Source organism: Thunnus maccoyii, chromosome 23 (assembly GCF_910596095.1).
Source record: "Thunnus maccoyii chromosome 23, fThuMac1.1, whole genome shotgun sequence".
Classification (NCBI taxonomy): domain Eukaryota; kingdom Metazoa; phylum Chordata; class Actinopteri; order Scombriformes; family Scombridae; genus Thunnus; species Thunnus maccoyii.
Window position 1 is genome coordinate 19287812 of NC_056555.1, and position 12363 is coordinate 19300174.

Sequence of the window (12363 nt, forward strand, 5' to 3'; positions counted from 1 at the left end):
AACCCCAAAGTAGAGGAAGAAGAACATGTTTCCTTTGCAGGCAATCTGAAAGTTGGTGAACGTGATACGTGGTGTAGTTTCCATGATTAAAGTGAGCAGAATATATGTGTAAACAGGTCGTGTGAGTAGACATGAACCCGTCACGGAAAGCGGCTCCTGAATGAAACCAGTTAAACGTTTGTTGCTGACGACGCCTGCGCACTCAAAACAGAATATCGAGCCGCCCTTCCGCCCCGCCAACTTGCACCGCAGGGTCGGGCGGACGTGGACTCACAACAACCCTGAGTTCATTTGCTTGTCTAATTGAACACTTTCCGACATAAAATGGACAACCCACATCGTACCGAGAACGGTAAGCCAACGGGGATTGACTCATGTGCCGCCCTTCGAGAGTTATCAGGTTTTCTTTGGGATTGTGTGCGCCCGATTTTGAACATGGCGTACCCCGCTATGAGATGGCGGCGGTGGCTTTGTGTGGCGTTGCGGCGCCAACAAGCTGATGTGTGCGGTAGTAACAGAAGCAGCTTTAACGTCTAGTTAGCTAACAGTTCGTCCTGACATTTTATCATAACAGAAATAATTAAACATAACTGGTAGCGGCAACTGTCTACCTAGCTAACGTTTGTTAGCGACTGAAAATCTGCACTGAAACGACTGTCAGATGCTGCCTTCATGAGCGTCCACTAATTACAAAAATACAACTAACGTCAACGTCTGAAAGTCGAACAAGCGAACAATAGAGACGTACAGCAACGTATTTTCTCAATTAAAACGCCCAAAAAAGAAAAGTAATGTCACACAGAAGACTAATTTTATACAACTGGGGTAGCAGAGAAAGCCACGACTGTCGCAGCCATGCTACCACTTTATTGGGATGCTCATGTGCGGTGAGTCGTGATTACGACACACTCGCCAGTCCCTGAAGGCAGCCTCGGGCCAGGTGGGAGGTAACGTCATCACTGTCAGGTTCACTGACAGCTGTTTTGAGATCATTTAATTAATGAAATTTGGTTATGGATAATTGTGTTAGGGAAAGTAATTTGGGCCTTAAGCAGGTGTTATATCATTAACTGATCTTGAGGCATGTTATTGAGGGTCTTAGGTCAAAGAACAGTTGAAGTTGTGCTTACATTGTGCATATTCCTAAATATATGTGTATGTGTGTAATCTAACGATTATTTTCATTATCAATCAAACTGTCAGTCATTTTCTTGATAGATCGATCAGTTGTTTGGTCCATGAAATGTCAGAAAATTTCAGCTTTTTCGCACAGCTCAAGGTGACCCAAAGATATTCATTTTACTGTCATAAAGGACTAAAGAAACTAGAAAATATTCACATTTGAGAACCTGGAATAAGAGAATTTGGAAATTTTCCTCTTAAAAAATGTCTTAGATCGATTAATTGATTATCAAAATAGTTGGTGATTAATTTAATATTCGGCAACTAATTGATTAATTGTTGCAGCTCTGTATTTGTGTATTTGGTCCTACCACATACTACCAGATTTAAGGGTTCCCTTATCAAAAATATTAATGCTAAAAGACTAAAAATATCAGCCAATACACTGGTATTGTATAGAGATTCAGTGATTAGTTGATTAATCGATTAGTTGACAGAAAATTAATCGCCGACTAATTTTGTAATCGTTTTCAGTCAGAATGTCCAAATTCTCTAATTCCAGCTTCTCAAATGTGAATATTTTCTGTTTTATTTAGTCTTCTATGATAGTAAACTAAATATCTTTGGGTTATTGATTGGTCGGTTATGTTTGGGATAAAAAGAAGACATTCGAGGTCGTCATCTTGGGCTTTGGGAAACATGTGATTAACAGTTTTCACCATTTTCTGACCAAACAATTAACCAATTAATCATGAAAACAATTGTTAGTTGCAGCCTTAGCTTTGTATTTGTTTGACACTAAAATGTTTATCTGTATCTGCTAAATAAACATCCAGTATTGGTCACGCTCTAATCATTATACATTTTTCAGATGCACCTCTTCTGCTGCCGTCTCTTCGCCTCTTCATACCTCCGCTGCGCCTGGTGTCTGCAGCCATGTGGCAGGTCGTCCAGAGGGGAGACGTGCAGGACTACGGGATGGTGGAGGAGTTCATCAGCACGGTTACAGATATCGTACCTGAACTTCTAAATGCAGATCAGAAAGCTCAACTCCTGTTGGGTCTCAGAGCACGGGTAAGACCACTTTGATCCAGACGGAAATAATCTCTGCAGCTATTAGACGGATTTCCATAAAAATTTTGCACAGACATTGATGTTCCCCTCAGGATGAATTGTAATCACTTTGATCCCCTGACTATTTCTCTGCTGCTACCATCAGGTCAATTTAATTTGTCCAATACTTTGGTTTATGACTAAATACCTGCAAAACTAAAAGCTGTAAACTCTTCGGCTCGTTCGGTGTTCAGAAAATACATTTTATAAGAAATCACAGTGAAAAGAATGACAACAGCAGTAGGTTGTTGTCTTTCTTGCAGATGTTTAGCTGCCAAAACAAAGTGCAGAGCCTTATTGTTATGCATTGCAGGAGAGCAGTCACCTTGAGTTTAATCATACCAACATCATTCCAAACTTCACAGCTGAGTTATTGCCTGACTGACAGTAATGATAAGATGATAACAGATAAGTTTTCCTGAGCAGAAAATGTCAGCACCGCCTGCAAGGCCCTTTAAATCTCACTAATAAAGGGTTATTAAATCTTTTAACTTTCCACAGTTTACTGTTAGTGAATAACATCTCCAGGTCCTGTCAGTTGTATTTACCCTGAGCTGAAATCGTTTGTTGCAGGTGGTTCTTGAATTGTGTCGGGCTGAACCGATAACAGAAACGGAGACCATTGAGATGGACCTGGAGCGGATCAAGGCCCTCGTATCTACTTGGGCAGCACAGGTTAGCCTCTGAAAATGTGATATGCAGCAGTTTTCCATCAGATTGTTTTGTTTTTCCTGCTTGAATTGCAACTATGCATATTTTTGTTTCAGCCATGTTTTGCAGAGGTCAAGTTTCCAGAATCAAACTTTGTGGATCAAGTTGAAATGCTGTTAAAAGACCCTGAAGAGAAGGAGAAGTTTTTCCAGGTTTGTCATTTCTTTTAGGCTCTTTGAATTTATGTGTTATGTTAAACATCTCTTTATATAATTGAAGCAATCTTAACAGGAGCAGAATAAATAACATGCAGTGTTTGTGTATTACTTGAGTGTTAAATTATAAGCGGTGATCATTTTGTTCCAGGATGTTTTCCCCACCGATTTTGGGCCTGAATATGACAGCGCTCTACAGGTGCTAATGCTGGACTTCCTGTCCAGACTGGAGAAGCTTCTTCCAGTACCAGACATTCAGCAGGTATTTTAACCAGAATGGAAAACTTAACATTTGAGACAAATTTATTTTAAGGTATAAAAGGGAACTGTGACTGCAGGCAGGTAGAATAAACAACCCAATCTTCTCTCTCTACTCAAGACTGCGTCCATGCTCAGCGCTGTCCCGTCTGCCCTGGAGGAGTGTGTGCACTCTGTTCCCGACCTGCAGCACCTGAAATCTGTGCTCCAGTACCACACGACACTCGGACATTTCGATTTATCTGGTGAGTCTCCTCTTGGGCTGCATATAGTGTCTGAACTCTTGGTCACTGGTAAAAAAAAAAAAAAAAAAAGTATTGGTACCACTTTATTTTACAGATCTCGTAAAGGACCAGTGTGTAAGATTTAGGGGGATCCACTGGCAGAAATATTGGAAGAAATGGAATATAATATTCTGTGTAATCTGCTGCAGTCAATTTTTAATGCATTTTACAGAAAGGGTGGTGCAATTTGTCACAAGTTAGAAGAAAAAAAAGTGTTAAGTTGGTTTATTTAGTAAGTGCCCACTCATTATGATCTGGTTGGTAATTTATAATCTTAATAAATGACAGAAAATCTTAATAAATTAGACTCTTTAACTGACAGAAACTATTCAGTTTTCATTGTGTAGTTTTGTGTGTCAAACTAGACATTAGCATTTTTGATTATATCTTCTTCTTCTTTGATTAAATCTGTAATGAGCACATTTCTTCCCAAATTACAAAACCTCTTAAAGCAGGAAACTGTTGAAAACAATCCTGGAAGTGAGCAGGAAAGTAAGGATCCATCAAATCAAGTGTTACTGAAATTGTTGATAGATGCTCACTCATTAGAACATTTTTAAGAAAAAAACAAATAAAAAAGTTTTTACAGTTGAAGAATTGTTAAAAATCAAATTGAATACAACATACCAACATATGAACCCACATACAAACCAACTTTGTTCCATTTTTTTCATAATTTGTACCAACTTGCACCAAAATGTTTCGCATAATATCCTAAAAATGAACAGTTACATACCTGCAAATTACTATTTACTATAAATTAGTATAAAGTTAAGGTACCTGTAAAATGAAGTGCTACCAAAATATCTTTTTTTTGTTGAATAAGATTTTATACATTAATTATTGGTTAAAGAGGGCATCTACAGTATCAATATTTGAGTGTTCCAGTTATGTTTCTTGCATGTAAGCATCATATGCTGGTTTCAGAAACTTGAAAAAGCCTTTATGTCAGTTTTAGTAAACCTAGATATGCTAGCTGGGGTATTTGATAGAAACCTGGATACTGTGGCCTATCAACACCTGATCCAGGTCCACAAAGATCCATTCTTTATGAATAAATATCATCAAATGAAAGTGTGACAGAGCAAAGTTATTTTTGTTCGTACCGCTAACTATAAAGCTAATATGATTCTTATTTTCCCCACAGATGAAACTCAGACCATTCCATCTTCCTTTGGGAATTGCATCCTCTCCTCCCTGTCTCTCCCACAGCTGGAGAAGGTTGTAATTGACGCAGACCAAATACAGTTACAGCCTCCATCAGAGCAGATACCAGGGTGTATGACTGTCCAGGTGGAGGGTGAAACCGTCACACTGTTGGACTACATACAGATCGAACAGCCGTCAGGTTTGGTCGATCAAGACGAGTCTGTAAACGAGGAGGAAACGGCCGGAGACGCCACGAACGAGGACATCAGCGACACACTAAAGCCGGCATCTTTTCAGCCGCTAAAACAAAGCAAAAGGCTCCAGTTAAAGAGAAAAGCTTTAAAAGAAAAGAAAGACTCTTCAACATCAGCTAAGAGACAAAGAAAAAAATACCCCAATAATAAGACATGTCCGGTGTGCAGTAAGACTTTCCTGCGGGCTGCGGCCATGAGGCGACACCAGGAAATTCATTCTTCAAATCGGGATCTCAGGTACAAGTGCGCCAACTGCGACAAACGCTTCAGGGACCATTATGACATGAACCGACACAACATGCGCGTTCATGAAAAGGAAGAGATGAGCAACGATGCTAAATCGGAGGACTTGGCGGATCCTAGCACGTCTGAGATGTCGGAAAACAAAAATTGCGTTCTGTGCGGGAAGTATTTCGCTCGCCAGGTAGACATGGAGAGGCACATGAAGTCTCACTCGGAGGACCGCCCGTATAAATGCTCATTCTGTGAGAAGAAGTTTAAGAATCCTTATGTTTTAAAGAGGCATCAGAAGGAGATATGTAAGAGCAGAGAGCTGAAAAAGTCCGCCATGGCGGCCAAGAGGAAAGAAACGCCGCGCGCAAATCCGCAGCCGCCTTTGGAGGGCTTGACTGAGGGCAAGATCTGCCCCATCTGCAGCAGGATCTTGCCTTGCACCGCGGACATAGCGAAGCATTTAAGATCTCACACGGAAGAGCGTCCCTTTATTTGCATCACTTGCGAGAAAGGTTTCAAGTACAAGGACACGTTGAAGAAGCATCAGATTATTCACGGCCACGAGGGAATCCGCGAGGAAGAGAGCAAGACGGTGGAACAGATTTTGGCCGAAGCCGACACTCAGAACTGCAGCGATAGCAGCAGCCTCGATAAAAAAGAAGAAAACCCTGACGCGCCTGCTGACACTTCAGAAGAGCCCCCGTCTGCCGCTCAGCAAAAAGCTAGCAAAAAGGCTCTTAAAGTGTGTCCCGTCTGCTGTAGGGCGTTCGACAGCGTCAAAACACTCAACAGGCACATACAGTGTCACACAGAGGATCGTCCGTACCATTGCGTCCACTGCAAGAAGCGTTTTAAGCACATGCACGGGCTGAAAAGACACCAGATTTATGCCATTTGTCATAAGAAAATAGCTCGATTCGCGTGGAAAAAGGAGCAACGAGCAGGACCCAGCCAAAGCGAAGTGACCAGCGTGGACACCCAGCAGGGGCAACCTCTGAAGATACCCGTGTGGTGTTCAAACTGTGGCAAGCACTTCGAATACCTGTCCGCTCTGAAGGAGCACCAGGAAAACGTTTGCAAAGTGGAAATGAGGGAAATCATGAAATGCGACGACTGCGGGAAAGAATTCAAGAGCATGACCATGCTCAAGGTGCACCAGAGGATTCACGATCCCCTCTACTGCAAAGAGTGCGGGAAGATCCTCGCGAGTGAGGCTGCGTTCGAGAGGCACAAACTGATGCACAGACCAATGCAATGTACAATGTGCGACAAGACTTTTACCTTAATGAGACGCCTGAGGGAACACTACGAGAAGCAGCACAACTTCACCGGACCGTATCCTTGTGTTCAGTGTGACAAAACCTTCATCCAGCTGTCCTACCTCGCCATCCACCAGAGAATCCACAAAGGAGAGTTCCCTTACATTTGTAATATGTGCCCTGAAAAGTTCAGGTCTTCCAACTGTCTGACGGTGCATCAGCGGAAACACACAGGTGAGAAGCCCTTCCTGTGCTGGCAGTGTGGAAAGTGCTACCGCTCTGCCTCGGAGCTCACGGTGCACATGGGTACCCACTCTGAGGAGAGGCCCTGGGCCTGCACACAATGCGACATGGCGTACCGCACCAAGCTGCAGCTGACAAACCACGTAGAACAGGTCCACATCGGCGTCAGGTATCCCTGCAACAGCTGCGGAAAGCAGTTCATGAAGGAGACGTCCCTGAAGAGGCACGAGCTCACCCACACGGGCGAGCGGCCTCACCAGTGCACCGTGTGCGGGAAGACCTTCCTGACCGCCAACGAGCTGAGGCTCCACAACAGGTATCACACCGGGGAACGCCCGTACAAGTGTGAATTGTGCGGGAAAGCTTTCATCCAGTCGGGATATCTGAAGTCTCACATGCGCATCCACACAGGAGAGAAGCCATTTAAATGTGACATATGTGATAAAGGCTTCAGACTGTCCTATCACATGAAGAAACACAGGCGGACTCACGCCGGAAAGCCAAAGAGCTACGTATGTGAGGAGTGCGGGTTAGGGTTCCTCCATAAAAAGTCACTTTGGGAACACTCGCTCACTCACGATGTGAAAATCGAAGAGTCGTTCACTGATGAAGTGCGAATAGAATTTCAGTAGAAATTCTTTTGTTTTCATGACTTTTGTTTTCCTTTTTATTGGACGTCAGTTTCCAGTGAGTTCACCAAAAAAAACACTCAATTTCCTCCTTTTTTGTTATTTGAGTTTGACCAATTTGTAAGTTAGTGTTGTTCTTTTTCCTCTTGTTGTGTTACAGTGTTGATTCACATGTTCAATAAGGCTTATTGATGATCTATAAGGCATGTACATATTGGAAGCCAATGAAATCATTTCTGCTTAAATGGCTTTTTGAAATAAATCAACTTTAAATGTATTTCTTGTTCCCTTCATTTTAATGTAAAGGGTAGAAATGGAATGATTTATCAATAAATAGATTAGTTGAGGGAAAGAAAATTAATTGGCAGCAGTTTTGATTGTCAATTAGTAGTTTTAAGTCATTTATCAAACAACATGACAAACATGCACTACTTCTAGTTTCTCAAATATGAGAATTTGCTGCTTTTGTTTTGTCAAATTATTTATCTTTTGGTTTTTGACTGTAGATTGGACAAAAAAAGGGAAATGTGATGGGCGTTTTTCATTCATTTCCTCACATTTTATTGACAGATCAATCAATAATGGAAGGAACAATTGACTGCAGACTCACTAAAGAAATAGTAACAGTTTAACTTAGTAGTTTCCACTCAAGTAAACACACGAGTAAGATGAATAGAGCTGAAACAATCAGTCAATGAATGGATTAGTAGATGGAAAAGTAAGCAGCAACAACTTTATAATCAATTATAGTCAATAGTCCTGCAAAATTCCAAACATTCTTTGGTTCCAGCTTTTTAGAAATGGAAAATGACCTACTTGTCTTGTGTTTTTTTTATTATTATTGTAAATTAAATATCTTTGGATTGTCAAACAAAACAAGCAAAATGAAGTCTTTGTGATGGGTGAAAAGGATTTTTCATAACTTCCATATTAAAGACTAAAAAATTAATGAAAACATTGATATTGATCATTAAAAATAATTGTTAGTTTCAGCCCTGAAGGTTATTATTAACATAAAGGTTATTGAGAGAAAAGATGCATTTTAAATTCAAGGAAATTAAAACTGAAAGTATTAATAATGTGCTTTAGGGCTACAGATAATACATTCACTTTGTTTTAGATAATATTGAATCTTACTAAAGTATTAATCCATCTGAGCTAAATCTGTAAAACATGAAAGAAAAGTTTTAAAAAAAACATTTTGTTTTGGCCTTAAGCGGATATTAAATTATTTTGGCAGTGATGGGAAGAAACTGCAAATTTAGATTATTTAGAAAGTGCAATTTTGAGGTACCTCTATTTATGTACCTTTACTTTGTTTCCATTTTATGCCTTCATACTTCTACTCCAATACATTTCAACTACTGCCTTTATTTGACAGCTATAGTTAGAAGTTAGTTTTCATATTAAGATTTTACATTAAAAACATAATAATCATATGAAACACAATACAATCTAAACCTCGGTTCCCAACATTTTTGGCTTGTGATCCCTCGTCATGTTTCAGATGTCTGAGTTGTCATTAGTTTCCCCAAATAAATATTTCCCCTTTAAACATCTCGAATGGTTTTATGTAAATAACAGTTTGAGATACAGAAAGGTTCAATTATCCAATATTTTGGGAAAGAAAATAAGCAAAGTTTCAGTCCTGTGTCCAAAAAATTGTTTTTTCTTCTTTCGTACCCCTTTAATCATCTGACAACTGCTCAGATTTATCTTGTGACCTTTTAGGTTAATAAGTAGTTAAAACTACCTCCACCATGACCAGCTGCAACACTAAAAAGCTGCTTACACATACTAATCTTATAATATTATGGCAGTCACAGGGGCCATTTTTCTGCAGATCAACTTTAAGCACATTTTACTGATAATACATCTTTGCTTTTACATTATAGACGCAGTAGTCTCATTTAACCACAAGATGGCAGTATAGTAGTGATAATAAGGCTCACGACTCAGTGGCTGAACCACATAGTGGAGAGGAAGCTGTCAGTGTTGCCCCCTGCTGCCACAGCTTGTGTTGGAGGCTTTTATGCTCTGCAAGCTTCCTGATACATAAATAATGCTAATGTATCCTTCATTAGCATTCATATATCACTTCTCAGTAAATGCTGAAATCAGTGCAGGCATGAAGGCATCTGTTTACACGGTAATTTGCGAGGAAGCCTTGTTTGTTTATGCTGCTTTTCACTTTATGCAACATAAATTTCCCAACAATTGTTTATACAAGCCCAGTGGCTGCAAATCAATATTTATTTTCTGTTCTTCCTCCGTCTGAAACTGAAGCCACAGTCCGTGTCACCTGACTGTTTACTCAGCCTGAGTGACAGTTTAAACCGCAGCAGCAGCAGCTCGAGCAGCATCCCTGTCCAATTTCAGAGAAACTGCTCCCATCTCTCAGAAATCAAAGGCGGACTGAGTCAGAGCCTCTCCAGAGTGTTGGGAGCAGATCACTTTTTAACCCAAAGCATATTGATTTATATGGGGCTGTAATTGCTTCAGTGTGTCCTGGATTATTCCCCCCGTAATTGAGGCCTGGCAGAGGTCTCTTTCCTAGACATAGTCTCTCTGGTGCCAGGTGGTGGGCAGAGAGGAGCACCGCACCCACTCCCCAGCCATACCGAGCAGCCAAACACCCAGCCGGAGAGAGCCAGGGAACGTGGCCCTTACCCCCCAAAACCGCTCCTCGTTGTGGGATAAGTAAACAGCACAAACAGTACACTTCCCTGCATGCTTTGAGGTATCTCGCAGGCCCTCGTCCAGCTCTAATTGCACGAGACAGCACATTATCAGTCAAGCTGGATGGGACGGATGGCTCGCTGCAATATCACTGACACTAAAAAGTCCTGAATCTGTGCATTTTTGGCTCTTGTCTGCGGTCTCTCTCTCCAGGATTAGTTGTGTTTACTGAAATCACATATTAAGGCTGTAATTACTGTACATGCTATTGTTCAAGTATTTGTTTTGTGTTTTTGTTCCTGACTCAGTGGAACATTCCTGGATTTTGTAATAAATGGAATGCTTGCACGCTCGAACAGGTCTCGTGATTACCATGGTGTCACAAACGCGTGGGGTGGGGGGGGGTGGGGGTTGACAAAATAATGCATGGACAAGGATCTGGGAGCCACCATTGTAAACACTGCTACAAAGATTGTCGTTGTCGTCTTGTGGCATGTGTTGCCAGGATTTTTCCAGTATGTCTTCATTGACCTTTAATCATGTGTATAACCGATGCACCTGCAGTTTATGTGGTCTCTCTGGAGCTCTTATAGCTCTCCATGATGCTTTAAAGCAGCGTTTCCCAACCAAGGGGTCACAAGATGATTCAAGGTATAAGAAAGAAACTGATTTTTCTCAAATTTTTGGATGCTTTCACCTCCTCCTTTGGGCTCCTAAAAATCCTTCAAATGAAACAATTTGAGATGGAAAAACCATTCTTTGGTCAAACCACTCACAGTTTATGCCCACATAAGGCCATAACTTGTGACAAGGGGTCGCAAGGTGGCAGTGGTTTGTTTTATTCAGTCATGAACCAAAAATGTTGGGAACCACTGCTTTAAATCTCCACCAACCCATATTTTTATATAAATGAATGAAACGTGAGAATGTTAAGAGGGGTCACAGATGATGTAGAAATTCTTCTGTCCTTTTTTTGCCTCTTTGAGCTCATTGTTTTGGTTTTACATCGGTTTTACTTCACGGCTCAGTTCCTCCACTCTCACCACTTTCATTTCCTGTGGCAGCAGGCAGCATTTTTCAGCAAAAAAGGCTCCAATAAACCCGCTGTACATTACCAAACAACAAGAGTTAGCGAAACCGTTTAGCAGCTAGAGCCAGATATTTTTCTCAGGGGTTGGGGAAGACCAACATAGAGTTAAAGAAAAAGTGAACACTGGATTTACATTTATCAAGGGGCTAGAGGCAAGACTCCAAATGAATGTTCCTCTGTGTTTGCTGCAATGAGTAAATAGGCATTTATTTGTAATACATTAGCACTTACAACTTAATAATGTGATAAAACATTAGGGTTGTTTGTATTTCAGTTCCTCTGCCCCCAAGTGGCCAAAAACAAATTATTGAAGTTTTAAAAACTCATTTATCAAAGTGCAAGTTAAACCTGCAGTGCAGAACTTTTGTCTTCCCCTTCTGGCAGTGACAGTAAAATAGTAATTATCTGAATGTAACTCCGGGGCTATGAGTACATGCGTGAGCCGGTCCCCGTCGCTAATGTTGCAGCTGTACAATTGTTTTGAGTGTCACAACAACAACAAATTCAGTCTGATGACATTTGAAAAGTCTAGAAAGCACAATTAAATTATTTTATCCCTCAAGTTAGCGGAGGGCTAAACTGGAAGTTAGCTAGCTCAGCCAGAGGAAGTCTCTGTTGTGCATGCTCTATGGGCGCCCTTCAGGGTAAATACTAGATTGGATGGGCCAGAGGGACGAACTCGCGAGTGTGGTTAGGGTTAGATAAAGAAATAGGGGTTGATGAGTGTCACCGCTATCTGCTAAGCTAAAGTAACTAACAGATCTGATTAGCATGTAAGCAACTTTGGGATTAGCAAGAAAGTTGCTTAAAGAAGGAGAGAGCTTTGAATGCTTGAGCAGAACTAGTGTAAGTTTAAATGTACAGCAGGTAATTAGCCACTGTAATGAAGAATATAGCTAAATTAACGGGTTTGAGATCAGTAACATTTATTGTTTATGCAGCTTTGAGGCATGTTGCCACTGGTTTTTCCAATTTGGCGGCAGCACTTTTACAGCGTTTATTTTCACCCTTAAGGGGGCGTGGTCGTTCTGACGACAGGGAAGTGATGTACGCCTGCTCTCATGTGTTGCTAGTTGATGTAAAACGCATCACTATCGGTGCACCAGCACAGTAATGTTGCCACAGACACCAGATTAAAAACTCTGGTATACTGTGAAATACGGAGAGATTTACCTGGCGCTGA

The 12363-nt window shown here is 41.0% G+C and overlaps 1 protein-coding gene across 1 annotated transcript; it reads left to right on the forward strand.

Annotated features, from left to right (window-relative positions):
• On the forward strand, positions 1-7688 carry LOC121891129 (zinc finger protein 585A-like). The gene is made up of 7 exons (XM_042403892.1): positions 1-352; positions 1994-2196; positions 2809-2910; positions 3003-3098; positions 3253-3363; positions 3481-3604; positions 4791-7688. Exons 1-7 carry the CDS (start codon positions 325-327, stop codon positions 7412-7414), a joined length of 3288 nt encoding a protein of 1095 aa, XP_042259826.1. The 5' UTR covers positions 1-324; the 3' UTR covers positions 7415-7688.
• The last annotated feature ends 4675 nt before the right edge of the window (positions 7689-12363 follow it).

What these genes read in the sequence shown, in the direction of transcription:
- LOC121891129 (XM_042403892.1), top strand. Translation starts at nt 325, where the DNA reads ATGGACAACCCACATCGTACCGAGAACG. An exon ending in TGTTGGGTCTCAGAGCACGG is followed by an intron (nt 2,197 to 2,808) that starts GTAAGACCACTT and finishes CGTTTGTTGCAG; the next exon opens with GTGGTTCTTGAATTGTGTCG. An exon ending in AGAAGGAGAAGTTTTTCCAG is followed by an intron (nt 3,099 to 3,252) that starts GTTTGTCATTTC and finishes ATTTTGTTCCAG; the next exon opens with GATGTTTTCCCCACCGATTT.